Source organism: Polypterus senegalus, chromosome 10 (genome assembly GCF_016835505.1).
Source record: "Polypterus senegalus isolate Bchr_013 chromosome 10, ASM1683550v1, whole genome shotgun sequence".
Taxonomy (NCBI): domain Eukaryota; kingdom Metazoa; phylum Chordata; class Cladistia; order Polypteriformes; family Polypteridae; genus Polypterus; species Polypterus senegalus.
The window spans coordinates 176,981,209-177,009,169 of record NC_053163.1 but is presented as its reverse complement, the minus strand read 5'-3'; the positions used below and the strand labels follow the sequence as shown (position 1 = coordinate 177,009,169).

The following is a 27,961-nucleotide window of genomic DNA, read 5'->3' as shown; positions in this document are numbered from 1 at the left end:
GCCTCAATTTCCATCTTGCCCGATTTAACTCGAAAGCTTGCATGTTGTGATCTTTTTAGTTGGCCAATAAAAGGTGTCGTTTTGCTTGACTTTGTCAGTGTCCAGACTATTTATTGTAGCGAACGTGAAGAACCGACGCGTCAGCCTCTGCTGCGAATCCATACAGGCAGACTATTTTGATGGGAACACCACACCCGTCCGAGCTGACGCTTCTGGTACTTCAGAATGTCAGCTTGCACTACAGACTGATTGCTGTGGTTCTTTTTTTATTAAAATGTTAAACAATTGTAACGAAAACAAAAGTGCTAACACACAAAGCATTCATAATTGCTAAAATAGAAGGCTCCGAGTAATACTAAATGAAGAGCCATTCGGGAGCCCTAAAAGTCGGTTCTTGTAAGGGAGCCGAAGCTTAAAAGAGCTGGAACTTCCATCACTGCGACTCTGTAAACCTGTCTAAAGAGCAAAGTCAGGGACAGGCATAGGCTTTCTTCCAACACGCAAAGCTTGTATGCACGCACTCACAAAATGAATCACCGGCACTAAAGCTCCCTGTAGAGTGTGCCTATCGCCTAAATGCTCAACTGGGGAAGTTTATACGCAAATTAATACCCAATAAACACTATAAATATTTAAACTACTGTATTGAAGATTGCGGATGTCTGCCAATGCAAGGGAGAGGGACAAAGAGCCCAAAGTACTGAATGCACTCGGTCTGAAACAACTCGAGCACTCGCACTACAGCCAATACAACCGAACATAACAGATTATGCCCTTTTTGAGGATATGGGTGGCTCTGAAAAGAGCCGTTTTTGTACAAAGTTCTAGTCATGTAAACGAATTACTTCTTTTTCGGCGCCGCCTTCTTAACAGTCTTCGATTTGGCCGCTTTAGGCTTGGCTGCCTTGGGCTTCTTCGGACTCTTTGCTACCTTTTTAGGCTTTGCAGCCGGCTTCGCTTTCTTGGGACTCTTGGCGGGTTTCTTGGCTGCGGTAGACTTCTTTGCGGTCTTCTTGGCTGCTGCAGGTTTCTTACCTGCCGGCTTCTTCACTTTCTTAGCAGCTGCGGGCTTTTTCGCCGCTGGCTTCTTCTTCGGGGCCGCCTTTTTCTTTGTAGTTTTCTCCTTGGCCTCTGCCTGCTTCTTGTTGATTTTAAAGGATCCGGAGGCACCGGTACCTTTGGTCTGCACAAGAGAACCTTTGTTCACAAGGCTTTTCACGGACAGTTTAACGCGAGCGTTGTTCTTCTCCACATCATAGCCGCCAGCCGTAAGAGCTTTCTTGAGCGCAGCTAAAGAGAGCCCATGGCGCTCCTTTGAAGCCGACACTGCCTTAACGATCAAATCAGATACGCTAGGGCCGGTTTTCTTCTTAGGCTTCGATGTCACTTTCTTCTTAGGTGACTTTGCCGGAGGAGCGGCGGGAGCTTCTGGAGCAGTTTCTGCCATTTCTCTCACACTTCGAATTCTCAGTAGATTAGTATAGCTCGCCGCGGCTCAGCCCCTCATATTAGACTGGTGAGAACCGTGTGGACTCAATCAGCCTGTTACATGCGTAAAGAGACATGACAAGTGTGCTTTCTGCCTTCACAAAATTACTTTTTTTAGAAGGAAAAAAATGGAAACATTAAAGCTGCCAACTCTAGAAACATCAAAGGAGAGACATAGTTAACGGGGCATGTACCATATCTTAAAATGAAGGTGCCGCTGAATGACCAGACAAACAAATAGCACCCCATAAATGACAGACTGTCACTCATTACGAGACGAACGCGAATTTCGTTACAAATATTCCGTGACTGCGCGTTATTTCTCACTGGACTCACGATAGACTGATAATAAAGAGGTCGATAACTGATGCCGAAGAGTGTTTGTATCTTTTATCCAAAAATCCACATAAAATCCGAGCTCTGTACAAGTTCATATTAACACACCAACAGCAATAAAGTTAACTTGATTTTCGTTAGGGATCCTTGACAGACACTTGTAAAAGAAACAACTTCTTTTTGGAAATCCTGTCAATTAAACTATATTCTTGTTCCTTTTCATCTTTACTAACTTTCTTGTGGGGTGGATGTGCTTGATCGGCCTTCTTCACGCAGCTCAGTCCTGCCCCTCCTCTCCAGTCAAGACCTTCTCCTTCAGATCTTCTTTTACTTTATCTGTCCACCTCATACATAACCAGACCAAACATGATTCTGAAATTAAAATTGCCCAACAAGAAATTTGATTAAGATATCACATAACTGTAGAATCGAGGTCTGATTGTTGCACAGAACAAAAATGCATCTTTTTATATTCTTTAACTGTGATGTGCGGCAGTGGGACAATAGTACTGCTGCCTCACAATATGTAGACTGAAGATCATGTTCTGGCTGTTCGCTGTGTGGAGTCTGCATTTTCTCCTTGTGTCTGTGCAGGCTTCCTCCATATGCTCCATTTTCTTCTCACAGTCCTAAGGACACATGGGTTCCAATAATTCGCATGGCTAAACTGGCCCTAATGACTTGACTTGCCTGTGTTTGCCCTGCAGTGGAATGGCACCCAGTCCAGGTGGTGTTAATGTTGACTTATTTTGATTTCTTATTGTGTCTTTTATTTTTCTGTTCTTTATTATGTAAAGCACTTTGAGCTACTGTTTGTATGAAAATGTGCTATATAAATAAATGTTGTTGTTGTTGTGTTCCTGTCTTGCAACCAAAGACTGCTGGGATAGACTCAAGCTGTTCTTGGACCCTAAACTGAATATGCAGGTTAAAAAAAGGGAATTATAGATAACTGTGAACGGTGGTATGTTGGACGGGTAACATCACTTCAGGACACGACTACCAAATCAACAAGCTTATTAATAAGGCAGGCTCAGTTATGGGATGAACTCTGTAGTCACTGGAGGTGGTGGCAGAGGAGAAAACGAAGACAAAACTAGTGGCCATTCTGTACAATACTGCACACCCTCTGTATAACACACTATCACCAAGTACTTTCAGCCAATGAATTATTCCACAGAATTGTGTCAAGAAATGCTACTGAAGCTCCTTCATAACTATGATAACAATCCTTCATATTCCTGATTGTGACTGGGCTTTAAACTTTGACCAAGTTGGAAATTTTCATCTTTTTTTTTTAAACCTTATGTGTTTGTAGTGGGTTGTTGTCTGTCTATCTATCTATCTATCTATCTATCTATCTATCTATCTATCTATCTATCTATCATATAGTGCCTTTCATATCTATTAGTGTCTTTTTATCTGTCTGTTATATAGTGCATTTCTTTTCTATCTAGTACCTTTAATATCGTATTCATTATATAGTGTCTTTCTATCTGTAATATAGTGGCGAGTGCCCTCTTCTACACGGTGGTGTGCTGGGTTGGCAGCATAAAGATGAAAGACGCCTCACGCCTGGACAAACTTGTTAAGAAGGCAGGCTCTATTGTAGGATTAAAGTTGGACAGTTTAACATCTGTGGCAGAGCGACGGGCACTAAGCAAACTCCTGTCAATCATGAAGAATCCACTGAACAGTGTCATCTCCAGACAGAGGAGTAGCTTCAGTGACAGACTGCTGTCACCGTCCTGCTCCACTGACAGACTGAGGAGATCGTTCCTCCCCCACACTATGCGACTCTTCAATTCCACCCGGGGGAGTAAATGCTAACATTAATTTTATTTTAATTTTTTTCATTTTTTTTTTTTCATTTTTATTACTATTTAATTTAATATTGTTTCTTTGTATCAGTATACTGCTGCTGGATTATGTGAAATTTCCCCTTGGGATTAATAAAGTATCTATCTATCTATCTAGTGCCTTTCCTATCTATCTAGAACCTTTCATATCTGTTATATAGTGCCTTTCATTCTATCTGTGCAGTCAACAGATTCAAAATGCTTGAAATATGACTCTTACTCTATATATTAAATAAAGTCAGCCTTTTTAATCAATCCACATATTTATGACAAATCTGTTTTTAGGCTTGGAAGGCCAGTCAAGTGAAAATTACTGCCACACCAGGACATGAAAAGGTGTCAACTTCTCCAGCTCATGCAAACTTTTAGCCAGCCATTCACCCTAATGGTCACCCCTCAATGCAGGAAACAATGGAGAAGGCCTTGACATTCACATACATATTCTGAAGACAAGTGAAAACTCCCTCTTGAGCAAACTTACATTTAATAGCAGTTTTCAAACCAAACTGAGCAACACAATGTTGTATAGTAACAAAATATATTAGATGATTATTTATCAACTTCTGATTCTGCTAAAGGGTGGCACAGTTGAAGCACTGCTGCCTCATAGTGAAAAGACCAGACTTCCTGTCCCCCAGTCCTCCTTGTGTGGAGTTGTCATGCTGTACCTGTGCCTGTATTGGTTTTGTCAAGGTCAGTGTTTCCCAAACTCGGTCCTGGGGACCCCCTGTGGCTGCAGCTTTTTGTTCCAACCCGCTTCTGTTTCTAATTGAACTCCTTGGCTAATTAAGTGAACTGATATTTCCCAAATTCTGTTTAGGGAACAATATAGAAATTAGAAAACTAAGCTTGCTAAAAAAAAAAATACACACACATACAGTATATTAAAATGTACCAAGCAGTTATATAGGAATAATGTATTTTTTTCTTTTTAACAATATTTTCATCTTGATTTTCATTCTGCTTTTCAAGGTGTTCCAATTGTTTAATTAATACATTTACTAATTAGTGGGTCTGACACTAAAGTAGTTGCAACCTTTGATTATTTAGTGTTGTTTGCCTGGGTGTCTGATCTGCTCATTTTTAATTGTCATTATTAAGACACAACAAAGGGGGAACACTGCACAGACAAAGGTCAAAGTATAATGAAATCAGCAAAAGAGAGTTAAGCATTTAAATCAATAGCAAAAGCAGAAATATTTCCAAATGTCTTATAAATGTAAAAATCATGGTGCTGTGCTTTTCTGAATGTCGAAGAAAAAAAAACCAACCCAGCTAATTAGCTCAGTGTTATCAGGTGTTGCCACTGATTAGGAATGTGGTTGGAACAAAAACCTGCAGTCACAGGGGGTCCCCAGGACAGAGGATGGGAAACACTGGTCCAGGTGCTTCAGTTTCCTCCCACTGGCCAAAGACATGCACGTTAGGTGATGTAGCAACGCTAAATTGACCCTAGGTGTGGGTTTACCCTGTGATGGACTGAAAAATTGGCTAGGGTTTGTTCCTGCTTTTACATCCCGATTAAACGGGTTAGAAAATAACATATCTTCACATACAACCGAGCCAAGGTTAATCCACATTTAATATTGGTTTCCAATTACATTTTATCCTGAATGATTAAGTAAACCGTAAGAGGTAGGATTATCCTCAAGCACTACAAATGAGAATTGTGCAGCATAAAAAAGTACATATTGGCCGTTTTGTACTTAATGTCCACGACGAGCAGAACCCCAGAAAGAAGTTGCTATCTCAGTCAGGAAATGGACAAGCATTAGTCCAAGGTAGATCATCATGTTGATGAGGTTTCTGAAGCTAAATCTGGATCTTCCAATCAAGCCTTTATACAAATTAAAAGAAAAATGACTCTTCCGGAACTCGCATGCTAGAAACCGAGTAAGTGACACTCACAGCATATGATAAAAGGACACAGAGTCAAGATATACTGGCTATGAAAAGGTACAATACATCGATGGATATAAAAAGCTCCATTCTGAATAAATGGGTGGCTCTGAAAAGAGCCGTTGGGGTTGACGAACTTATCGTTTTAGTTTACTTGCTCTTAGCTGGTTTCTCAGTCTTCTTAGGCAGAAGCACGGCCTGAATGTTGGGCAACACACCACCCTGAGCGATGGTCACGCCACCAAGCAACTTATTGAGCTCTTCGTCGTTACGAACAGCCAACTGCAGGTGACGAGGGATGATTCTAGTCTTCTTGTTGTCGCGGGCAGCATTACCGGCTAACTCAAGAATTTCAGCGGTCAGGTACTCGAGCACAGCAGCCAAATAAACGGGAGCACCGGCACCCACCCGCTCAGCATAGTTGCCTTTCCTTAGAAGCCTGTGAACACGGCCAACGGGAAACTGCAAACCAGCTCGAGAAGAGCGAGTCTTAGCCTTGGCGCGTGCCTTTCCTCCGGTCTTTCCTCTTCCTGACATGTTGATATACAAACAACGACTTTCTGAAACTGAATGCTTAAGATGCTGGTGTGGCGCTTTTATAAAGGCTTCCTTCAGGCGCGACGAGCAACACGAGCTGACTGCTGATTCGTATGTGCAGCTACGTCACTCGACTGGCGGGAGAGTCAAAGACATGGCCCTCGAACACCATTGGACAATGTTTCAAGTTCAAAAATTCAGCGCCGAACAACAAAAAAAAATACAACGTTCATTGTTTAATATTCTGATCGTGTCTGTGTACTGCGTTAATACATATGCGTATTATTTATTTTAGCACATTATGTCTCCTTCCCTGGTTTCAGTGCATAAATACATTACTTTTTTTTTTCTCTGCACTGACCAATTTAACACTGCCTTGGCAAAGACGTTTGCGGTTTAGAAATTTTTGTTGTTCAAGGCGCTATACAGGGGAAAAAAGGTGTTTTGAGGACAAAGGAAGATATATATTATATACATACATACATATTCTCCGTTATTTTGCATTTACTTTCTTGTAGTACTAAACAACGTGAATTATTTTTGTGATCGTTCATTGTACAGCTCGAGATAAGCGGGGCTCCATACCGAAAGCAGTCGTCTCCATTACTTTAGTATACGAGTCCAATCTATTACGTTTTAAGCATACCCGCATACGGATAACCGAGCTACTATTTCATTCTCTCCTCCATCACCGCGAATTGTATTTTTTTTTGTGGTAATGTGCACGTTACTTTGTCGATTCTCCTTTAATGGATTATTAACATATATTGGGAAGCAGGGAGAAATATTGATTTAAAGCAGTGGAAAAAAAACGTATTTTGAAATCAGACAGTCTAATGCAAACGAGCATGTGCGAATGTTATCCTATTCATTAACGAAACGGTCGTGCCTGACAGGAGGGAAACGTCTGCTTGCTTCTCATTGGTGGATACGCCTGACGCTTCAGAACAGGTTATTTGCATGACTGGCTTTAAAATGTGGAACCCGGACAGATGCCACGTTTAGTTTTTTGTGTTGTTACAGTATACAGCTATGCCTGAACCGAAAGCCGCTCCTGCACCCAAAAAGGGCTCCAAGAAAGCCGTTTCTAAGAGTCAAGCTAAGGGTGGAAAGAAACGCAGAAAGTCCAGGAGGGAAAGCTATGCCATCTACGTGTACAAGGTGTTGAAGCAAGTTCATCCCGATACGGGCATTTCTTCTAAAGCTATGGGAATCATGAATTCTTTTGTAAATGACATCTTCGAGCGCATCGCTGGTGAGGCTTCTCGTCTTGCTCACTACAACAAGCGTTCAACCATTTCTTCTCGAGAGATCCAGACTGCTGTGAGACTTTTATTACCGGGGGAATTGGCAAAGCATGCCGTGTCCGAGGGTACCAAGGCAGTTACCAAGTACACCAGCTCTAAATAAGACCACATATATCGAAATCAACGGCTCTTTTCAGAGCCACACACTTAATTTCGGGAAGAGCTCCATTAACCTAGAAACCATTTTAATTGTGTTAAAGTATATCGTATTTTTCTTTATATACGGGCGTTCTCGGTCCGCGTCATTCCATCCTTATTTACCTAAACCCAAAGTTCGTTTAGGTTAATTCTCCCAGACGGTCTTAACTATGGGAGCGCACAAACCACACCACTACAGAGCCAGTTCATACCACCTGACATGCAATGGTTAATCAAATTGCAACTTGTTTTCCGAATTGTTCGCCGTTATTAGTGTATACAAGTTCTTTAGAGCGGTTTGAAGTTAAACGGCTTATGAGTCTGGGAGTTAAAGCGCTCTTAAATGTATTGCAGTTTAGGGACAAAGGATTGCGATCCATTGACATGCGGCAAAGCTGCTCACGTTTTCTTTTGAAAACACTGCACCAGGTGTGTGTTCTAATGCAATCCGAATTTATAGCACTTCAAGGAAATGGAGCGATCAGTTCGTCAAAACTCTCTCTGAAGGTAAGCTCTCAAAGTAGGAAATGTGGGCGGCTCTAAAAAGAACCTTCGGGCGATTTCTTACGTCTCCAAAAGCGTACACGACCATCCACGGTCTTCGTTTACATCCATGTTACCTTAGAAGTCCTGGGGATTTGTCTTTCCTATTACTAGAGCTATAACTACACACCAATATGGAAACCTACAACTACTTGGTTGTAATGCTTGTATCTGTTACCTACCTCTGTACAACTGGGAATAATGTGCTGACAGTTTGACTGCTTAGCAACAAACTACAAATCGAGGGGCCCTAAAAGCTGGCGTTTGTCAATGCTAAAGTATGGTGCCCAAGTCAGCATTTTTTTTTTCAACCTTGTGAACATTTGGACTGCTTTATCAGGGCAGAGCTCTGGGTTGGTGGGAAGACAAAACTCAAAGGAATGCTCTCCAAGCAGAAAATGTGGGCGGCTCTGAAAAGAGCCTTTAGATATTTTTTCTGTATACCGGTGTAATTAACCTCCAAAGCCATAAAGCGTACGGCCCTGTCTCTTCAAAGCGTACACAACGTCCATGGCGGTTACGGTCTTTCTCTTTGCATGCTCAGTATAAGTGACAGCATCACGAATAACATTCTCCAAGAAGACTTTCAGCACTCCGCGGGTTTCTTCGTAGATCAAACCAGAAATTCGCTTCACACCACCACGACGAGCCAAACGACGAATAGCAGGCTTTGTAATACCTTGAATATTATCTCGCAACACCTTACGATGGCGTTTTGCGCCACCCTTTCCAAGACCTTTTCCTCCTTTACCACGGCCAGACATCTTTCTCTTCTACAATCAAGTAGTATGTGACAAATGTAACCAAGCCCTTTCCTAATATGAATGAAAAGACGACCTGTATGAACACAGCACAGGAAATGCCTGCGCGGACTTTCAGGAAATCAAGCTTTGAATTCGCTCTTCAGCGTCCAAGTGTAAGTCACATGAACAAAGACGCTAATCCGCCATTTGAAATCCAATTATCAATTGGAGTTCTGGAAGCTGCTAAATGAGTGACAAATTTAGGCTTTCTTGAAACGTATGTCTTTCCTGGGACTACTCTTTGTTGTGAATGGTAACGCACATCCTTTCAGCAAACGGTGTTTTGAGTGGGTTTAAATCATGAACAGTTTTTTTCCCCTCCTTTGTCTAAGATGAGAAAATAAAAAAAAAAAATGCCTTAAGTGTATTCTCATTTATTCCCGTCCACTCCAAGTGCCCGTTTAAATTTACACGCACATATACAATATTTACAAGTGCACGTCCATTCAAAATACAATCAAGTCTTATTTTATTATTCTCAAACTCAAATTATTCATAAATTTTACAGCCAATGCATTTTCAATGTACTTTTCCCTCTTTTGCTTACAAAAAATCACAAACAAGGTGTGTATTTTTTCATTGACTAATCATATTTCAAAAAGTAATAATACAAACTCATTTCTTATATCAGGTTGGAAACAATTCATATCACTTTAAGTTAAATTCCAGCCAAGGAGACATTCATCCATCCATATATAAATCAAATATTTTATTTGCTCCCTAGGATGATGGCATAAAGTTCTGTCTAGCATCATAGGCCCCTGGGCAAAGTAGTGCACTGGGGCCCCAGCTTTGACAACAAAACAGAAACATAAAATGGCATCAGAAACATAATGGGCCCCTATGTTCCCGGGGGTACTGGCCAGTATCCATTGTGCCCATACATTATGACAGTGCTGTACCCAATCCTGCATGAAATACAGCCACTTAGACTAATAGATCACTAAATAGACTTCATGGAAAACCAATATATGACAAGTTGTAATAGTGATAAAAAAAGAAAAGAATGAATAAATTCCCTTTTGGCAGTTATACAGGCCTGGATGATGGTACGGAACACAACAGGATTATGGTCAGAGCTCAGTTCTGGAATGGAGTTGATGAGTGGAGAGTGTGTTACTTCCTGGAGGATTGTGATGTCAGGTAGATCAACAACAGTATGCCCGTGCATTAGTTCTTCTGTCCTATTACTATTAAGTGGTTTCTATCTGCAAAACTGAGAAGTGACTTTCTTCATTTATTAGTTACTAGCTGTATCCTGTGGCTGCGCCTACATAGTAATGAAACAGGACAAACTTTAAAAATCAACAGACGTTGGCACTATATCTGATCATGTTCAGCTCTGACGGGAGAGAATTCCCCGTGCGAGGAAAAAAGCACATGGACGTGATATCACTGGCAAGCAGTAGTTACCCTCTAAAACACAACACGTGGTGAGACGTACACCAACTCCAACAGAGGCTGGCAAGGGAATGAGGAAGGCCCTGCCCCCCTGCTCTTGGCCCACAGCCACTCTCTTGGATTTGCATAAATACATCAGTACTGCAAGCGAACTATGGTACTTAGTGCGATGAGAGAAGTCGCAAAATCAACCGGAAAGTTCAAGCAAATTATAGAAAACAACCCGATCTAAATCTGTTAAGTAGTTCTCTCGTGCAAAGTGGACAGACTAACAGACAGAATACACTTGGAGTCTTGGACCACAAAATTTTAAAAACCGTTTCTTAGTGAGCAAGGGTAGTGTAACCTACATTCCAAATTTCAAGTCCTCATGGTTTGGGAGATTTTGTGATGAGTTAATCAGTGGTATTTGGCTTATATATATATATATATACAGTTAGGTCCATAACTATTTGGACAGGGACAACTTTTTTCTCATTTTGGTTCTGTACATTACTACAATGAATTTTAAATGAAACAACTCAGATGCAGTTGAAGTGCAGACTTTCAGCTTTAATTCAGTGGGATCAACAAAACGATTGCATAAAAATGTGAGGAAACTGAAGCATTTTTTTAACACAATCCCTTCATTTCAGGGGCTCAAAAGTAATCAGACAAATTAAATAACTGCAAATAAAATGTTCATTTCTAATACTTGGTTGAAAACCATTTGCTGGCAATGCCAGCCTGAAGTCTTGAACTCATGGACATCACCAAATGCTGGGTTTCCTCCTTTTTAATGCTCTGCCAGGCCTTTACTGCAGCGGCTTTCAGTTGCTGTTTGTTTGTGGGCCTTTCTATCCGAAGTTTAGTCTTCAACAAGTGAAATGCCTGCTTAATTAGGTTAAGATCAGGTGACTGACTTGGCCATTCAAGAATTTTCCACTTCGTTGCTTTAATAAACTCCTGGGTTGCTTTGGCTGTATGTTTTGGGTCATTGTCCATCTGTATCATGAAACGCCGCCCAATCAGTTTGACTGCATTTAGCTGGATTTGAGCAGACAGTATGTCTCTGAACACCTCAGAATTCATTCGGCTGCTTCTGTCCTGTGTCACATCATCAATAAACACTGGTGTCCCAGTGCCACTGGCAGCCATGCACGCCCAAGCCATTACACTGCCTGCCTCCACCGTCTTTTACAGATGATGTGGTATGCTTTGGATAATGAGCTGTTCCACGCCTTCTCCATACTTTTTTCTTGCCACCATTCTGGTAGAGGTTGATCTTGGTTTCATCTGTCCAAAGAATGTTTTTCCAGAACTGTGCTGGCCTTTTTAGATGTTCTTTAGCAAAGTCCAATCTAGCCTTTCTATTCTTGAGGCTTATGAGTGGCTTGCACCTTGCAGTGCACCCTCCGTATTTACTTTCATGCAGTCTTCTCTTTATGGTAGACTTGGATATCGATACGCCGACCCCCTGCAGAGTGTTGTTCACTTGGTTGGCTGTTGTGAAGGGGTTTCTCTTCACCATGGAAATGATTCTGTGATCATCCACCACTGTTGTCTTCCGTGGACGTCCAGGTCTTTTTGTGTTGCTGAGTTCACCAGTGCTTGCCTTCTTTCTCAGGATGTACCAAACTGTAGATTTTGCCACTCGTAATATTGTAGCAATTTCTCGGATGGGTTTTTTCTGTTTTCGCAGCTTAAGGATGGTTTCTTTCACCTGCATGGAGAGCTCCTTTGACCGCATGTTGTCTGTTCAAAACAAAATCTTCCACATGCAAGCACCACACCTCAAATCAACTCCAGGCCTTTTATCTGCTTAATTGATAATGACATAACGACGGACTTGCCCATGAAATAGCCTTTGAGTCAATTGTCCAATTACTTTTGAACCCCTGAAATGAAGGGATTGTGTTAAACAAAATGCTTTAGTTGCCTCACATTTTATGCAATCGTTTTTTTCAACCCACTGAATTAAAGCTGAAAGGCTGCACTTCAGTTGCATCTGAGTTGTTTCATTTAAAATTAATTGTGGTAATGTACAGAACCAACATTAGAAAAAAGTTGTCTCTTTCCAAATATTTATGGACCTAACTGTATATAGATTTTACTGTTCCAAGATGGATATTTTGCATTTAGGTTGGATGATTGGAAAATCAAATCCAGTTTACTGACAGGTAGATAATTCTGCGGACTGTTGTGTGCTGTGGTTATTCTCAAAGGACCATCTTTAGTATTTAGTATATTAGGTATTTAGACAAAGTGACTTCCATCCATCCCGCTATATCCTAACTACAGGGTCACGGGGTCTGCTGGAGACAATCCCAGCCAACACATGGCGCAAGGCAGGAAACAAACCCTGGGCAGGGTGCCAGCCAACCACAGGGTGCGCACACACACAGACACCCACACACCAAGGACACACTATAGACAATTTAGAATCACCAATACACCTAACCTGCATGTCTTTGGACCGTGCGACGAAACCCACGCAGACACGGGGAGAACATGCAAACTCCATGCAGGGTGGACCCGGGAAGCGAACCCAGGTCTCCTTACTGTGAGGCAGCAGCACTACCCACTGCGCCACCGTGCTGCCCCAAACTGACTTCTCATTCTGAAATTCTAAACTCAGACATAAATGAGTCTCGCTGATTAGCATTACACCAATTAAATGCCGATCCATAAATTCTTGAAGTTCTTTTTTGTTTTGTACAACATTGGTGTTCCACATAGCTAATCTTAAATTATTTGGTGTGTTTAGCAATTTAGGAGCCATCAGAGAAAATATTCACAAAAACATGAATTGAGGACAGGATTATAGTCACAATATCCATTCCAGTTCTTGCTGCACATAATTTATCAATGAGTGTCTGAGCAAAATATAGAAATGTTCTGGTTTGGGACTTGGGGTGCTGGCTAATGGTTTGTCTAGATTAAGGGAGCAGAAACGTTGTCTTCCGTAGAAAGATCTGCAGGGGGAGCCTCAGATCCATTCTGATTAATTTAAATGGACAGCACTTCTCTGAAAGCACACTGGATGTAATGTGCTCTGCATTCTGTCTTGCTTTGCCTTTACTTTAGGATGACACGTCTCATGAGAGGTAGTAGGTGGAGAGTTAGAAAGATTCTCTTGACTTGAGTTTTGAGTGGAAGTACATGTCTTTTCCCACTGCACCTGCGTAGTTGACTCCTGGAGAGATGGTGCTGCTGATTGAAGGACTGGATAGTACTGAGATGGGTTGTGGCTGCTTCTTAAGCGGGCTGTACGCACATCCGTTGTAATTTACCTGTGATAATAAGAAAATCAGAAGCATTCCTCACCATCTGCAGCTGGATATGCGTAACGATGACAAGCTCAATAAGTTGCTGGGCGGTATGACTATGGACATCATAGTAGGGGGAAAAGGGTAATGATTATCAAGAGTCCACTTTTTGGGGCAGGAGGGGCCCGAAGCCTGGAATGTTAAAGGATGCATGACAGAAATGGATTGAGAGGAAGGGGCCGACAGACACTGCTTATGTATAGGGCCCAGAGTTATATGCTACACCCATGGATAGCGTGCTGCCTAACATTCAGGCTGTGCTTCTTCCTAAGAAGACTGAGGAAAAAAAGCATGTAAGCTAAGGCGATGCATTTTTTAACACCAACAAATCTTTTTAGAGCCACCCTTATATTCAATTCGAAGCCTTTTCCACTGAAATATTGCATCTTGATAAAACAGCACCTTTGAATTGGCTTTAAATGCTAATATTGGTGATTTATCATGCATAGGGGTAACAATTACTGTTGTCAGAATGTTACTTGATAAATAAAAATCTTTCTTCTTGAAATTCATGTAAAGGCTTGAACTGAAGGACCCTGATTTGGGTCCAATATGACTGCAGTCTGACTTGGACTAATGCTTGTTAATATGATGGGCTGCTGAGGTGGCAATTATAACAGCAGTTGCCTTGATCTCCTCGCTCAGATGGCATGAATGTGGGGTTCTGCACATTGGGGGAAAATAAGTGCAAAGGAACAAATAGAAATATACTCTCATGTATATCGTGTTTCCCCGAAAATAAGTCAGGGTCTTATATTAATTTTTTTCTCCAAAAGATGCACTGCGGCTTATTTTTAGGGGATATCTTATATTTATTCATGTACAATAATATACATTTATCCAAATACAGTCATGTCATATTCTTCTGGAATATTGTCATAACTCTCCACATTCAAACCCTGAATTTCAGCCTGAATTTTGAATTAATGACACGATACATTTTAAAAGTCTCACATACCGTCTTCTGTGCTGTCTTTTTTTTTTTTTTTTGCACCTTTACAATACCATCAGAATGTATGGTGTTGTATTTGAGCCAAAGAGAAAGATAAAATAAGGACATGATAAAAATGTCTATTTTGTGATTAAAGTGGAAATTTCGGCTTTAACCTCGTAGTTTACTTTATCATTAAAGCAAACCATTGTAAACGTCATCTTAAAAGCGATGCAGCTGTTAAATTGTTAAGCGCTCCTGGGACTTCCTCCTGACCTGACAGCATCGGCAAGCAGCATCGCCACACAGAACACATTAAATTTATAATATTTCAGCTCTCTGCACATTTAGAATTCTTAGATTTATACTTGATATCACTTTCATGATGAAATGCATTAAAAATATGTATGTTACATCCATCCCTCCATTATCCAACCCGCTAAATCCTAACTACAGGTCACATGGGTCTGCTGAGGCCAATCCCAGCCAACACAGGTCACAAGGCAGGAAACAAACCCCTAGCAGGGAACCAGCCCACTGAAGATGTATGTTACATTTTACAGATAAATCGTTAACTTTGTTTAAATAATGAATACTGTTAATAGTTACACATATGGGGTGGCACGGTGGCAGAGCGGTAGCGCTGCTGTCTTGAGGGGGAGTCACGTCCCTTGTGATCTCTGCCTGGAGTTTACATGTTTTCCAGGTGGGTTTCCACTCAGTTTTCCATCCAAAGACATGAAGTTTTGGTGATTTGGTGATGCTAAAATGACAGCAGTGTATGTGAGTGCTTGTGTTCACCTGATGCCTTATCCAGGGATTTTGTTTCTGTCTTGTGCCGATGCTGCTGGAATGGGTACATCCCCAAATTGATGGATGTAATCATTAAACATCTTTTTCGGAGATATTGTGGCAAGGTGTCCTCTGAATTTAATGGATGTTTCGGGCACATGCGTTGCATCGCGTGAAGTATAAACCTGGCCTTAGGCGCCTTACATTTTAGCCGACAATCTTGACTAGAGCTTATTTTTGGGGTAGGGCTTATTTTCTGGGAAACACGGTAGCTATCAGGGATAAACATACACTAACAGTTTAGAGGGATACGGCAAATGGACACCTTGTGATGTTTTAATGATTTTCACATAATTGTGTCTATAAAAGTTGCAATGGCAACTCACTGAACCTGCATGTGTTTGGATTGTGAGACGAAACTCACATGGACATTGTGGGAAACTCCACTCAATTGAGCAATAACCAGGGCACAAACTTCTGTTTCCTCATTGTAAAGCAACAACAGAGCTACCCATTTTGACACCCATTTCAGATTTGCCGAATACCCCCATTAAAGGAACTAGATCTTCTACGAAGAGAAGATTCTCCTCTGCCTTTTTAGCTCCTTCTTTATTACTAGCAGTGTTTAGGGAATGTTAGCTTTAAATATAACCTGGGTACATTACTCCCTACTTACAAAAAGTAGCTAATGATGCTACTTATTTAGTTTGTAACGCATTACAGACATTGTGTTAATTTTGCATTTTTTTCTTTTGAATTAAAACTGGGCATTTAACAAGCCAGGATTTGATACTAAATCCTAATCTCATATACGAGGTGTGGCAGAAAAGTAATGAGACTGATTTTTTATTTACCAAAGTTTTTATTTTTTTCAAACATCAATGTTATCCCTTTCAAATTAGTTCCCTTGGGCAGCTACACACCAATGGAGACGTTGTACCCACTGTTGGTAGCAGCGCTGGAAGTCTTCAACTGGTATGGTCTTCAGTATGTCCGTTACACTCTTTTGGATGTTTTCTAAAGTCCCGAAATGACGTCCTTTGAGGACATTTTTCAGTTTAGGAAAAAGGAGTGTGAATAAGGGGGCTGGGGAACCAGAGGAATGCCTTTTGAGGTCAAAAATTCTGTTATGGAGAGGGCAGTGTGACATGGGGCGTTGTCATGATGGAGCATTCATTTGTCTGCAATGTCTGGTCTCACGCGAATGACCCTTTTTCTGAGCCTTTCAAGGACGTCTTTATAAAAAACTTGGTTGACAGTTTGTCCTGGAGGAACAAATTCTTTGTGGACGATTCTCCTTTTGTGACGCACAACCAAAAACACAACTTCGCTAATAGCAGTCACAAAAATCACGTAGTTAACGGAAGGAGTTGAAACTCGCACTGAGCTATGGGAGGGTACTGATACACGTGCTCTATCAAGGACAACAGCGCAGCATTGCCAGATCGCTTGCAGTGTTGCCAGTCTCATTACTTTTCTGCCACACCTTGTATAAACCTTCATGAAACTGACAAGAAACACATCCAAAGATGATCATTTTCTTGTGTTTTAGAAATATGTTTAGACCTTCATGTGCTGTAAAGTCAATAACATCCATCCCGTTTTTAAATTTTCCCAATGCAAGCCCTCAGAAACTCGTTGCATGAATACTATTTCCATGTATCTAAAGCAAGTAGATGGATAAGAACTGAACAGACATTTCATTGTTATGTTTCTGTTACTGCATTGTGTGTAGCACATTCTTTGTTCCTATGTGATTGAGCCCTGCAAAGGAATGACATACCATTCGTCTCATTTCCTTTTTGATTTACACCCAATGCTGCTGACATAATCACTGGGTCACTGTGACCCTCAGTTGGGTGGATTGCTTTTACACGTCAGCATATGCAGGATTAAATATATACTTAGTAGTTTTGTTCAGGTTTTGTAACTTGATTGCACGCTATGCACAGGCCTAACCTCTTCATTACTAGCTGTTGCCATATTGCCTAGTCTGTAATTAATGTGGACCTCCAAGTTCTTGAAGCAGTGCACCACCTCCACTCCCTGCAAAATGACCAGGCACAAAGGATCTTCGGGAAAGTGAAAGTCAAAAAACAGATTTCTTGGTTTTGATGATAGAGAATTCTCTGTGCCAATAAAGATGATCTGGCGTTATATTTATAGTCTAAGATATACAGGGTGAAAAGAGAGGAGCACAAAACTGTTCCTTGTGGTGCTTCAGTGCTTGCATCATCATCAGAGACATTGCCCTCGAGCTTCAGAAACTGAGGTCTGTTGGACACATAATCTATGTTCCACAACTGGCAATATCGGAATACAAATTTTAAGGTGTACATCGCAGTCAAACAACCACATAAGCAACATTTCCCATTGCTTTCTTTTTCTCCCTTATACTGCATTTCAGAAAATCAGTAAAACATAAAGTTATACATTTTTCAAATAAAAGACAAAATATGACTGTTCTTAAATTTCAAATAAAAACCCCATACTTTAGCCAAATTGATGCCACACTCCTCTGTCTAATTGCGGGACTGTGAAGTGGACCACTGCTACGTTTCTAGCTGATTGGGTTCAAATTTTGCTCTAATCACTGTCTGCACAGAGCTCACATATCCCTATTGATTTTTTTGGTCCAACGTTTCAGGGGTTGTTTCAGATTGGTCCACCTGCTACTGAAAATGGGCTCAACTAGTCAATGAGTGTTGCTTGTGATTGAGTGGCTAAGTTTTGATTCCTGCATTACACTTGAAGTTCCTGGATATGGCCAATGTCTTTATTATTTCCCAGGTTCTCAAGTTAGATTAAAGGTGGCCAGGAAATTGAAGTATGGATTATAATTGCTGACAATCTGATCTGGATTGTGTGATTATTTTTATTCTCTTGATTACACTTTATTTAAAGTATACACAGAGGAACTTGTAAGCAATGCTTTGTTATCTGTATTTAAAAGTATAGACAGAGAGGCCTAATGGGGATCCACCAGTATATCTGTCTAATGGGAAAGCTGAACAGTGAAGGAGAGTTTAATATGTAATGAAAGTCAGTGGGAATTTTGTTATGCCTTGTTAAAGATGCATTTTTGTTGTGGGCAATAATCAAACCTCTATACAATAGATAGGTGATATCCTAGACAGGCAGATGGATCCTTTTAAGCGCATATTTTATATTCTGCAATTTTAATTTCTGAAATATAAAACAGTTTTAGACACAAGATTGTTGAAAGGAACTCGTTTACTTTACAGGTGTCTTTCACGAAATCAAATAAGCACTATTGCTATTGGTGTGTTAATTTGAACTTGTAGAGAGCTCGGATTTCCCATTTATTTTTGGACAAAAGATATAAACAATTTTTGGCATCAGTAATGGACCTCTCTATTATTAGTCCATTTTGTTTCCATTGTGAAAGAAAATGCAGTTATTGAGTATTTGTAAGGAAATTCACGTTCGTCTTGTAACGATTCTTGTAAATGGCCCGTCCTTTACGCGGTGCCATTTTCCTTTCTGGACTTTCAGAGTCATCTTTTTTTAAGCGATGGTTCATGCCTTGCTACCAACAAGTTTCCATCGCTATGCCTCGAGTTCGCTGTTTTGATTTCTCCGTTATTCCTTCTAAAAAAAAATGGGAATTTTGTGAAGACAGGAAGCACACTTGTCAAGTCTCTTCTGTAAACGCAGAAGGCTGGCTGAGTCTTCACGGTTCTCACCACTCTAATAAGAACGGCTGAGCCGCAGAAGAAATCTACTGAGAAGTGGAATTGTATGTGAAATGGCAGAAATTGCTCCAGAAGCTCCCGCTAACCCACCGACGAAGGTGCCGAAGAAAAAAGCGAGCTCAAAGCCTAAGAAGAAGGCTGGCCCTAGCGTGTCTGATTTAATCGTGAAGGCTGTGTCGGCTTCAAAACAGCGTCACGGGCTCTCTTTGGCTGGGCTGAAAAAGGCTCTTGCGGCAGGGGGCTATGATGTGGAGAAGAATAACGCCCGTGTAAAATTGTCCGTGAAAAGCCTTGTGAGCAAAGGATCTCTCGTGCAGACGACAGGTACCGGCGCCTCTGGATCTTTTAAGATCAATAAAAAGCAGGCAGAGGCCAAGGAAAAATCTGCAAAGAAAAAGGCGGCCCTGAAGAAGAAACCAGCGGCAAAGAAGCCCGCAGCTGCTAAGAAGGTGAAGAAGCCAGCGGCGAAGAAACCCACAGCAGCTAAAAAGGCGGCTAAGAAGCCTATCGCAGCCAAGAAAGCCACTAAGAGTCCCAAGAAAACGAAGACGGCTGCAAAGCCCAAAAAGGCAACAAAGAGTCCGAAGAAGCCCAAAGCAGCCAAGCCGAAAGTGGCCAAACCTAAAACTGTAAAGAAGGCGGCGCCGAAAAGAAGTAATTCGTTTAAGTAACCCGAAGTTTGTATAAACGGTTCTTTTCAGAGCCATTCATATCCTCGAAGAGGGTGAAATCTATTGTGTTCTGTTGCAGTGGCCTAAATGCGAGTGCTTGTTGAATGCAATTGGTATAATTGCTTCCTCTATCCTGCTCTGGCACAGAAAATTTAACTTGGATATTGTACAACGTCTCCAGTGCTTACCTTTAGCTGGGCGGCTGTATCGAACCGTCCAGTGTGATTTATCTAACTTTCAGAAAATTCTTTACATTTATATAGCGCTTTTCTTACTACTCGCGCTCCGCAATTGCAGGTTAAGGGTCTTGCTCAAGGACGCAGGGCACACCTTTTTGGCATTTACGGGATTCGAACCGGCAACCTTTCAAGTGCCAGTGGAGATCCCTAACCTCCGCCCATACACGCATTACTTTACTAAATTCTAGATTCGTGTACGACTGTCCGTCTTAAGACGGCTGATCTACTCCTGGATATTAACGGTAGTATACGCTACATGGGTAGGTGGATCGGATGGGGGAGTAGAACTTGCTCCGTAGAAGTCAAACAAGTGGAGGGGTTACCCTAAAGTACAAAAAGGATTTAATCTCTTAAAAGAAAGTTTGGCGGCTCTGAAAAGAGCCTTTTGGTGCGTAGACAAAAATCCAGTTTAAGCGCGTTCTCCACGAATGCGGCGAGCCAGCTGGATATCCTTGGGCATGATGGTGACTCTCTTGGCGTGGATGGCACACAAGTTGGTGTCTTCGAACAGACCGACCAAGTAAGCTTCACTGGCCTCTTGCAGAGCCATGACAGCCGAGCTCTGGAAGCGGAGATCGGTCTTAAAATCCTGGGCGATCTCCCTCACCAGTCGCTGAAAAGGCAGCTTGCGGATAAGCAGCTCAGTGGACTTCTGGTAGCGACGGATCTCTCGCAGGGCTACTGTGCCGGGCCTGTAACGGTGAGGCTTCTTTACCCCACCGGTAGCAGGAGCGCTCTTACGAGCAGCTTTAGTGGCGAGCTGTTTTCTGGGAGCTTTACCGCCGGTTGATTTACGAGCTGTCTGCTTTGTTCTTGCCATTTTGCCAAATCACCACTACGTGAACAACAGGAATAATTCTCGAGCTACGAATAAGAGAAAGAACGCACGAGGCTCTTTATATTGAGGTCCCAGTCGTTTCTAATTGGATGAAAGAGAAGGGGGGCGGGTACGCGTTGTGGGTCTACATTGATGTCTCCTTTTGATTGCTCGTTTTAAAAGCTCGGCGCGAATTTTGAACTCTACCTTTGTTTCAGTGTCCTTACCGCCTAACGGCTACTGCCGTCAACTGTTCACAGAATTAGGTAGAAAAAGTATTTGTTCTCCATTATTACAGTGTTATTTTTCCTGTAACCCCACTCATCATGGTACACCGGATCAGACTTATATATTTTATTACGTTAGAGAGACAGAGAAAGGGAACAAACCTGAATATCTCACTTCATGTTAGACAATCAACGATTTTTTTAATACTGTACACATTTAGGAAAGACCTATGGAAAGAAAAGTGGAAAAGGTTTAGAAATACACAATATTTACAGCATTTTTACTGTAGTGCTATGGCCAAGAAAAGAACGGCCTGAAATGCAAATCAATTGAAGATATGTTGAAATGACAGGAACAATCATTTTCAATTTTTTTTTATCATTCCTGAAAAACCTCATAACAAGCATGACAACAAAAGAAACTTTTTACAACTTAAATTTCAATCAGGAGAAGAACATTCATCAACCTTTATGACCCTGCTATCCCAGCAGTCATCAGCAATATCTGGATGGAGTATAACAGTTCCAGTCCATCAACAGGTAAACACACACACACACACACCCCAGAAGCAATTGCATGTCTTTGGAAACTGGCACGCCTGGAAGAAACCAACACAGGCATGGTGAGAACATGCAAAGTCCAGGCAGGGAGCACCTGGGATGTGAGTCTCAGTCTCTTTGTTGCTAAGCAGCAGCAGCACCACCAGCGGCACTGTGCCATCCCAGGGGAGAAACTGATAGTTTCTTTCTCTGGGGGTAAAGTGGCCAGTTCTTGCTGACTTACACCTCCAGGCTCATGGGTGGGTTCAAAACCCATCTAGGCGGGTACTATCTGAGTGGAGTTATGGATTTTTTTGCCGGGTGTGTAGTCATTCAATGACTGATGGATAGAATTCCACAGGCTAGTATATGCTTCCTTTCAATTAACTCTTATGTAACTTTTCCTTTCCCAGAAGAAAAAATAAATTTGGCATAACAATATTAAATGTTTGCAAAACACAGAATGACATTTTCCAAAACTGTCACACTTGCAAACAGTCCATTTGTTTCCGCTTCTTCTTTTTTCCTTTTCCAAGTTTAAGCTGACAGCTTGTTTGCTGATTCTACCAGACCTCGTAATTATCTGATCTTTATTCTCACTTGGAATAGACAAAGCAGACTCTGTTGGAGCTATAGTGTATTGTTCAGTGGTGGGCTGTTCCGAGAGCTCACAGTGCCATCTAATGTAGGTGGAAATTCTTCCACTGACTGGGGTTTGAGCGCTGCCTGGAGGTGAGGTTGGTTTATTCAAAGTGTTTCTCTATGATCATTTTCAACAATATATGATCTAGGTGTCAACACTTCCACGCACAGCAACTGCAGGTGGTCTAGTTTGGTGAAGACCATATCACCTGGACATAAGTTTGTCAAGGGCCTTACCCCATGACCCCAGTTGTAGTAATAGACCTGTTTTGTTTCTTCTGCCTCAGGTTTCAGCCTAATGTTCTTTTAATTTCACCATTTGGATTGAAGATTTTCCTCCAGGATGGGTGGAGTTGTTATAGTCTTTCTCCTCATGAGCAGCTCAGCTGGACTGGCGCCAGTAGTGGCACATTCTGGCAACCTATAGCACATAGGTGTGAGCAGAGAATAGTCCCGCTTAAGGATCCTTTTTGTAGTTTGCAGTGCCCTTCTCGACTGTAATGATTCGACGTAGTATGCTTGAAGTCCCACTATCTCGCCAGTTCTTTAAACTCAGCACAGGAGACCTGGCGACCATTGTCACTCACAGCCTCCTCTGGGATGTCAAGCCTGACAAAAATTGCTTTCAGCTTTAGTACAATTTGTTTGCTTGTGGTTGAAAGTACATCTCAATAAACCTTGAATAGTAGTTTGCTATAATAAAATAATTATGTTCAGTGACGTTTACAGCAATTTTCTTCCATGGCCAGTTAGGGAGTGGTGTAGATATTAAAGGGTCTCTTTTCTGATCGCAACATGACTGACATGACTTAACTTTGCTCTGTATGTCCAAAGATATCCCTGGCCACCATCCTCATAATACTCTGGTGAAAACTGTGAAGATTCAACTGCTGCACACACAAAGAGAACTGACAAGTGTGCTCTCTGCCTCCGCAAAATACCCATTTTTAGAAAATGAAAAAAACTGAAGAAATGAAAACTGTGAATTTGAGACTTATTGAAGGAAACACATTATAAACATAACATGAGCAGGACTTAAAAAGAAGGTGCTACTGAATGGACAGAAAGAGAATTGGCACCGCGAAAAAGGACAGGCTGTCTTGACAAAGCAAACGTAAAAGTCTCAAATACTCAGTGACTACACCCACAGCGCATTAGCAATAGAGGCCTGTAAATGATGCTGAAAGGAGTTTGTATCTTTTATTTAAAAATATACAGATAATCCAAAATCTCTGCAAATTCAGATTAACACACCAATAGGAATACTATTTCTGATTCTTCAAAGACACTTGTGAAGGAAACAACTTACTTTCAAAACTGTTAAACTGCATTGTACATCAGACGTTAAAATTACTCAAATAAGAGATTTGTCATTAAAAGGATCCACTCTACTTGATTAAGGTATCAGTTAACTATAATACAGGTCTAATTATTGTGAACAATAAAAATGTATGCTTACTAATGAAAGGCATTTCAAAACGCACAGTGACTTACATAATATTGTATATCAAGCCATCCATCTTCAGCTTGTCCAATAGATAGATGGATAGATACAAAAGGCACTATATGATAGATATTTCTACCTACTGTATCAGTCTGTTCCCCCTATGTATTGATTCAAGTCTAAAAATTCTCATTCATTTGATTTGTGAACAAATCCTTACGAGTTACACAATTCCCATGTACTAACGAATTATACATTTTAAATGTGCTGCATTTTGTGTACTGAAACAGGGCAACAGCATATGAATTGTCATGTCATATATAATGAAGTAAAAATGTAAACTAATATCAATATAAATTTTTAATTAATATAAACTAACAATTATGTTATACAAACGTATGAAAAATATACAAATTAAAATTACATACTTGTGATCAGATAGAACCCACCCATACTAAATACAAATCCAAAGAACAGATTCACTTAAACAGGATGTTCAAAAGAATCAGTTCAGTAAATTGAATGGAAATCCCCGTCATTACAAAGCACAACGGAAAATTGACAATTGTTTGAAACTAGACTGCTGATCATGGTTCTAAAGCAAAATTAGACCATGTAGATCAATGCTCATTAATGAAACCTAATAAAAAATACAATTACTGATCAAGCCTGGAAAGAGTAAGAGACCCTCACACTGTATGATAAATACTAAAGATTACAATTTACAGTATGCCTAAAGATGCCATTTGATCAGGATGCATTATCACAATGGAAAAAGGCTCCAGTCTGAATACATGGGTGGCTCTGAAAAGAGCCGTTGGGGTTAGTAATCGTACTTTCTCAGCTTATTTGCTCTTAGCTGGTTTCTCGGTCTTCTTGGGCAAAAGCACGGCCTGAATGTTGGGCAGCACACCACCCTGAGCAATGGTCACGCCACCCAGCAACTTGTTAAGCTCTTCGTCGTTACGCACAGCCAGCTGCAAATGGCGAGGGATGATTCTAGTCTTCTTGTTGTCGCGGGCAGCATTACCGGCTAACTCAAGAATTTCAGCGGTTAGGTACTCGAGTACAGCAGCCAAGTAAACGGGGGCACCGGCACCCACTCGCTCAGCATAATTGCCTTTCCTCAAAAGCCTGTGAACACGGCCAACGGGGAACTGCAATCCAGCTCGAGAAGAGCGAGTCTTAGCCTTGGCGCGTGCCTTGCCACCGGTCTTTCCTCTTCCAGACATGATGATCCTATTTCAGAGCTTTGAGAACAAATGAACCAAGTGCCTGGCGTGGCTCGTTTATAAAGGCTTCCTTCAGGCGCGACGAGCAACACAAACTGACTGCTAATTTGCATGTGCAGCTACGTCACTCGACTAGTGGAGAGTGCAAAGAATGAATCATATTGAGCGACATTTCAAATTTAAAAAATCTCCGAACAAAAAGAACAACGTTCCCTGTTTATTGTTCTGATAGTTCATGTTTACTGCATTTACACGTACCCGTATTTATTTATTTTAGCACATTACGTCTTTCTTCCTTAATTTTATTGCACTGACTCATTTGATGATTGTGCACTGCTTTGCCAAACACGTTTGTGGTTTAGAAGGATTTGTTGTTGAAGCTACAATGGGAAAAATAATTAATTTCTTGAGGACAAAAGAAGAAATATACATTCTGCGTCATCTGCATTTGCTGTCTTGTAGCCACCCACATTTTTTGTGATCTCTCGTGATAAGCGGAGCTCCATACAGAACGCAGTCGTCTCTTTAACAAAGTACAATAGAAATCGGCAAAGTAGGACCCTTATTCTTTAGTAAATTACTTCAGTCTATTACATTCTTAAGAACAAAATGTTTCAGAAGACCGGAATCGCCTTGGGGTATGGATTACCGAACTACTGCTTTCTCCACACCTCCAGATTGCTTAGCTGTTTCTTCTTTAATTAACTGATTACCTGTTTTATTATATTTGCCACCTCATTCGTAATTGGAAAGCATGTAGAAATACTGGCTGGAGTTAGCGCAAAGAAAAAGTGGCATGTATTTTGAAATTAGAAAGTTCAGTGCAAAAGAGCATGCGCGAATGGTATCCCAACGCAACGGTTGTGCGTGACAGAAGGATAACGCCTAGTCGCTTTTCATTGGTGGCCACACCTGACTCTGCAGAACTGGTTATTTGCATGAGAGGCTTTAAAAACAGGAACACGGAGACGTAGAACATTTTTTGTTGATACACTGAACAGCAATGCCTGAACCGAAAACTGCTCCTGCTCCCAAGAAGGGCTCTAAGAAAGCCGTTTCTAAGAGCCAGGCGAAAGGTGGAAAGAAACGCAGAAAGTCCAGGAGGGAAAGCTATGCCATCTATGTGTACAAGGTGCTGAAGCAGGTTCATCCCGATACGGGCATTTCTTCGAAGGCAATGGGAATCATGAATTCATTTGTGAATGACATCTTCGAGCGCATCGCCGGTGAGGCTTCTCGTCTTGCTCACTACAACAAGCGCTCAACCATCTCTTCCAGGGAGATCCAGACTGCTGTGAGACTCTTGTTACCAGGCGAATTGGCAAAGCATGCCGTGTCTGAGGGTACCAAGGCAGTTACCAAGTACACCAGCTCCAAATAAACTACAGAACTCCTGATTCAAACCAACGGCTCTTTTCAGAGCCACCCATCTAATCTAAAAGAGAGCTGTTAAACATTAATACTTGATAAGTATGTACTATAGTTTCACGGTTGCGTAGCTTACCTCTTAGCGTTTATTACATTACAAATATTTCTCGGCATTAAAGCTACTCGAGACTGGTGCTTTGAGTCAGTGTTGCACAGCACTCTTAACAGTTGGTGTACAACGTTGCAGAACAATTTCTACGTGCTTGACATTCCATCAACATTCTGCGTTCCAAGACTTAATTGCATACTGTGAGACAGTAGCGATCCCTACGTTTCTTGAATGCTTGTTTGTAGTTGTACTGAGCAGCACATTAAGATCTTATTACCACACTTGGTCAGGGTAAATGAGCGGACAGCTATCGTCAATGGATCAAACTATAATAAGGCTCCGCGACAATTATTCACTAGTCTACAAATATACTCGACAGAGCGGGATGTCAAAACCACAACTTCATCATTCGCTTTATCAGGATAAAACTCCGGGTGGGGAAACAAAAAGGAATGCTCTCAAAGGATAAAATGTGGGTGGCTCTGAAAAGAGCCTTTGGGTGAATTTTTATCTCGTTACAGCGATTTAAAATTTAACCTCCGAAGCCATACAGAGTACGGCCCTGTCTCTTCAAAGCATATACGACATCCATGGCAGTCACGGTCTTTCTTTTTGCGTGTTCAGTGTAAGTAACAGCATCACGGATAACATTCTCCAAGAAAACTTTCAGCACTCCGCGGGTCTCTTCGTAGATCAAGCCAGAAATTCGTTTCACTCCACCACGTCGAGCAAGGCGGCGAATAGCAGGCTTTGTAATACCCTGGATGTTATCACGAAGTACTTTGCGATGGCGCTTCGCACCACCTTTTCCCAAACCCTTTCCACCTTTACCACGACCAGACATCTTTACTCTTATTCGTAATTACGAATGTTAATACTAATGCGCAGACATCGCATTATATGAATGCAAGGACGACCTGATTGAGCACAGACTAGAAACTGCCTGCGCGGGCTTTTTTGAATTCGCGTTTCAGGATCCGCGCTCAAATCCCAATAACAAAGCAGATAATCCGCCACATGGAATTTACTGTGGCTGAGCCTTAAGGAACGCGCTAAATTAATAACATTTACAGTTTCTTGAAACTTACCATTTTTTGTCTACTCTTTACTCACCGCGCTGCTTTAGTAGTTCGGACACCAAACGTTCGAGTGGGTTTGAATTGTGGACTATTGTATTCATTGCCCTCTTTAGTCAGAAAATGCTTCATAAAAAAAGTATGAAAGTATATTCTATTGAATTCCCATCTATTCCACAGGCCCATTTAAATAACAAGAATAAACATAATCGTGTAAATTAATTTTCAATACAACCAGGTATTTTTATTGTGATGACACTGGATTTCTTCATGAATATACAGAACTGGACTGATTTCCTAAGTTATGACAGTTTTCAACTACAACAATCACATTTTTCATTTACTTTGTCTTTTTTTTTTTTTTTACAAATATTCTTAATAAGAAAAAATGTTCTTTTTATCAACTGCTCATCATATTACTGTCCTCCTATAAATTCGTTTTTAGTCAAGGAGACGAAATAAAGACATCCATCCATACATAAAAAGTTCCTGTCTTTCTAGTGGCATAAGTTCCTGGATAAAATGTAGCTGGTTCTGA

General features: G+C 41.2%; 7 protein-coding genes across 7 annotated transcripts; 3 read left to right on the top strand and 4 right to left on the bottom strand.

Annotated features, from left to right (window-relative positions):
- Nucleotides 1–789: 789 nt before the first annotated feature.
- Nucleotides 790–1,463, bottom strand: LOC120536327 (histone H1-like). The gene has a single exon (XM_039764653.1). It carries the CDS (start codon nt 1,445–1,447, stop codon nt 842–844), a length of 606 nt encoding a protein of 201 aa, XP_039620587.1. The 5' UTR covers nt 1,448–1,463; the 3' UTR covers nt 790–841.
- Nucleotides 1,464–5,684: 4,221 nt separating this feature from the next.
- On the bottom strand, nt 5,685–6,194 carry LOC120536326 (histone H2A-like). The gene has a single exon (XM_039764652.1). The coding sequence runs from the start codon at nt 6,117–6,119 to the stop codon at nt 5,733–5,735; it is 387 nt and encodes a 128-aa protein (XP_039620586.1). The 5' UTR covers nt 6,120–6,194; the 3' UTR covers nt 5,685–5,732.
- Nucleotides 6,195–7,116: 922 nt separating this feature from the next.
- On the top strand, nt 7,117–7,572 carry LOC120536325 (histone H2B 5-like). The gene has a single exon (XM_039764650.1). It carries the CDS (start codon nt 7,152–7,154, stop codon nt 7,527–7,529), a length of 378 nt encoding a protein of 125 aa, XP_039620584.1. The 5' UTR covers nt 7,117–7,151; the 3' UTR covers nt 7,530–7,572.
- Nucleotides 7,573–8,510: 938 nt separating this feature from the next.
- Nucleotides 8,511–27,227, bottom strand: zgc:163040 (uncharacterized protein LOC100038789 homolog). Its single transcript, XM_039767783.1, has 6 exons — nt 26,885–27,227; nt 24,492–24,671; nt 20,380–20,799; nt 19,387–19,610; nt 17,302–17,388; nt 8,511–8,880 (listed from the first exon to the last, which is right to left on the bottom strand). The coding sequence occupies exons 1-6, from the start codon at nt 27,189–27,191 to the stop codon at nt 8,560–8,562; spliced, it is 1,539 nt and encodes a 512-aa protein (XP_039623717.1). The 5' UTR covers nt 27,192–27,227; the 3' UTR covers nt 8,511–8,559.
- On the top strand, nt 19,058–19,765 carry LOC120538357 (histone H1-like). The gene has a single exon (XM_039767834.1). It carries the CDS (start codon nt 19,112–19,114, stop codon nt 19,727–19,729), a length of 618 nt encoding a protein of 205 aa, XP_039623768.1. The 5' UTR covers nt 19,058–19,111; the 3' UTR covers nt 19,730–19,765.
- LOC120538361 (histone H2A-like) lies at nt 24,432–24,889 on the bottom strand. Its single transcript, XM_039767837.1, has one exon. It carries the CDS (start codon nt 24,868–24,870, stop codon nt 24,484–24,486), a length of 387 nt encoding a protein of 128 aa, XP_039623771.1. The 5' UTR covers nt 24,871–24,889; the 3' UTR covers nt 24,432–24,483.
- LOC120538362 (histone H2B 5-like) lies at nt 25,844–26,297 on the top strand. Its single transcript, XM_039767839.1, has one exon. The coding sequence runs from the start codon at nt 25,874–25,876 to the stop codon at nt 26,249–26,251; it is 378 nt and encodes a 125-aa protein (XP_039623773.1). The 5' UTR covers nt 25,844–25,873; the 3' UTR covers nt 26,252–26,297.
- Nucleotides 27,228–27,961: the final 734 nt, after the last annotated feature.

Excerpts from the sequence above, each read along its gene's own strand:
- LOC120536327 (XM_039764653.1), bottom strand. The coding sequence starts at position 1,447 with ATGGCAGAAACTGCTCCAGAAGCTCCCGCCGCTCCTCCGGCAAAGTCA.
- LOC120536326 (XM_039764652.1), bottom strand. The coding sequence starts at position 6,119 with ATGTCAGGAAGAGGAAAGACCGGAGGAAAGGCACGCGCCAAGGCTAAG.
- LOC120536325 (XM_039764650.1), top strand. The coding sequence starts at position 7,152 with ATGCCTGAACCGAAAGCCGCTCCTGCACCCAAAAAGGGCTCCAAGAAA.
- LOC120538357 (XM_039767834.1), top strand. The coding sequence starts at position 19,112 with ATGGCAGAAATTGCTCCAGAAGCTCCCGCTAACCCACCGACGAAGGTG.
- LOC120538361 (XM_039767837.1), bottom strand. The coding sequence starts at position 24,870 with ATGTCTGGAAGAGGAAAGACCGGTGGCAAGGCACGCGCCAAGGCTAAG.
- LOC120538362 (XM_039767839.1), top strand. The coding sequence starts at position 25,874 with ATGCCTGAACCGAAAACTGCTCCTGCTCCCAAGAAGGGCTCTAAGAAA.
- zgc:163040 (XM_039767783.1), bottom strand. The coding sequence starts at position 27,191 with ATGTCTGGTCGTGGTAAAGGTGGAAAGGGTTTGGGAAAAGGTGGTGCG. Across the intron at positions 17,389-19,386 it reads TAAAAGATCCAGAGGCGCCG|GGAGTGGAGGTGGTGCACTG; the intron begins GTACCTGTCGTC and ends GTCATTTTGCAG. Across the intron at positions 8,881-17,301 it reads CAACAGCTAGTAATGAAGAG|AAGAGAAAGATGTCTGGCCG; the intron begins GTTAGGCCTGTG and ends ACTTGATTGTAG.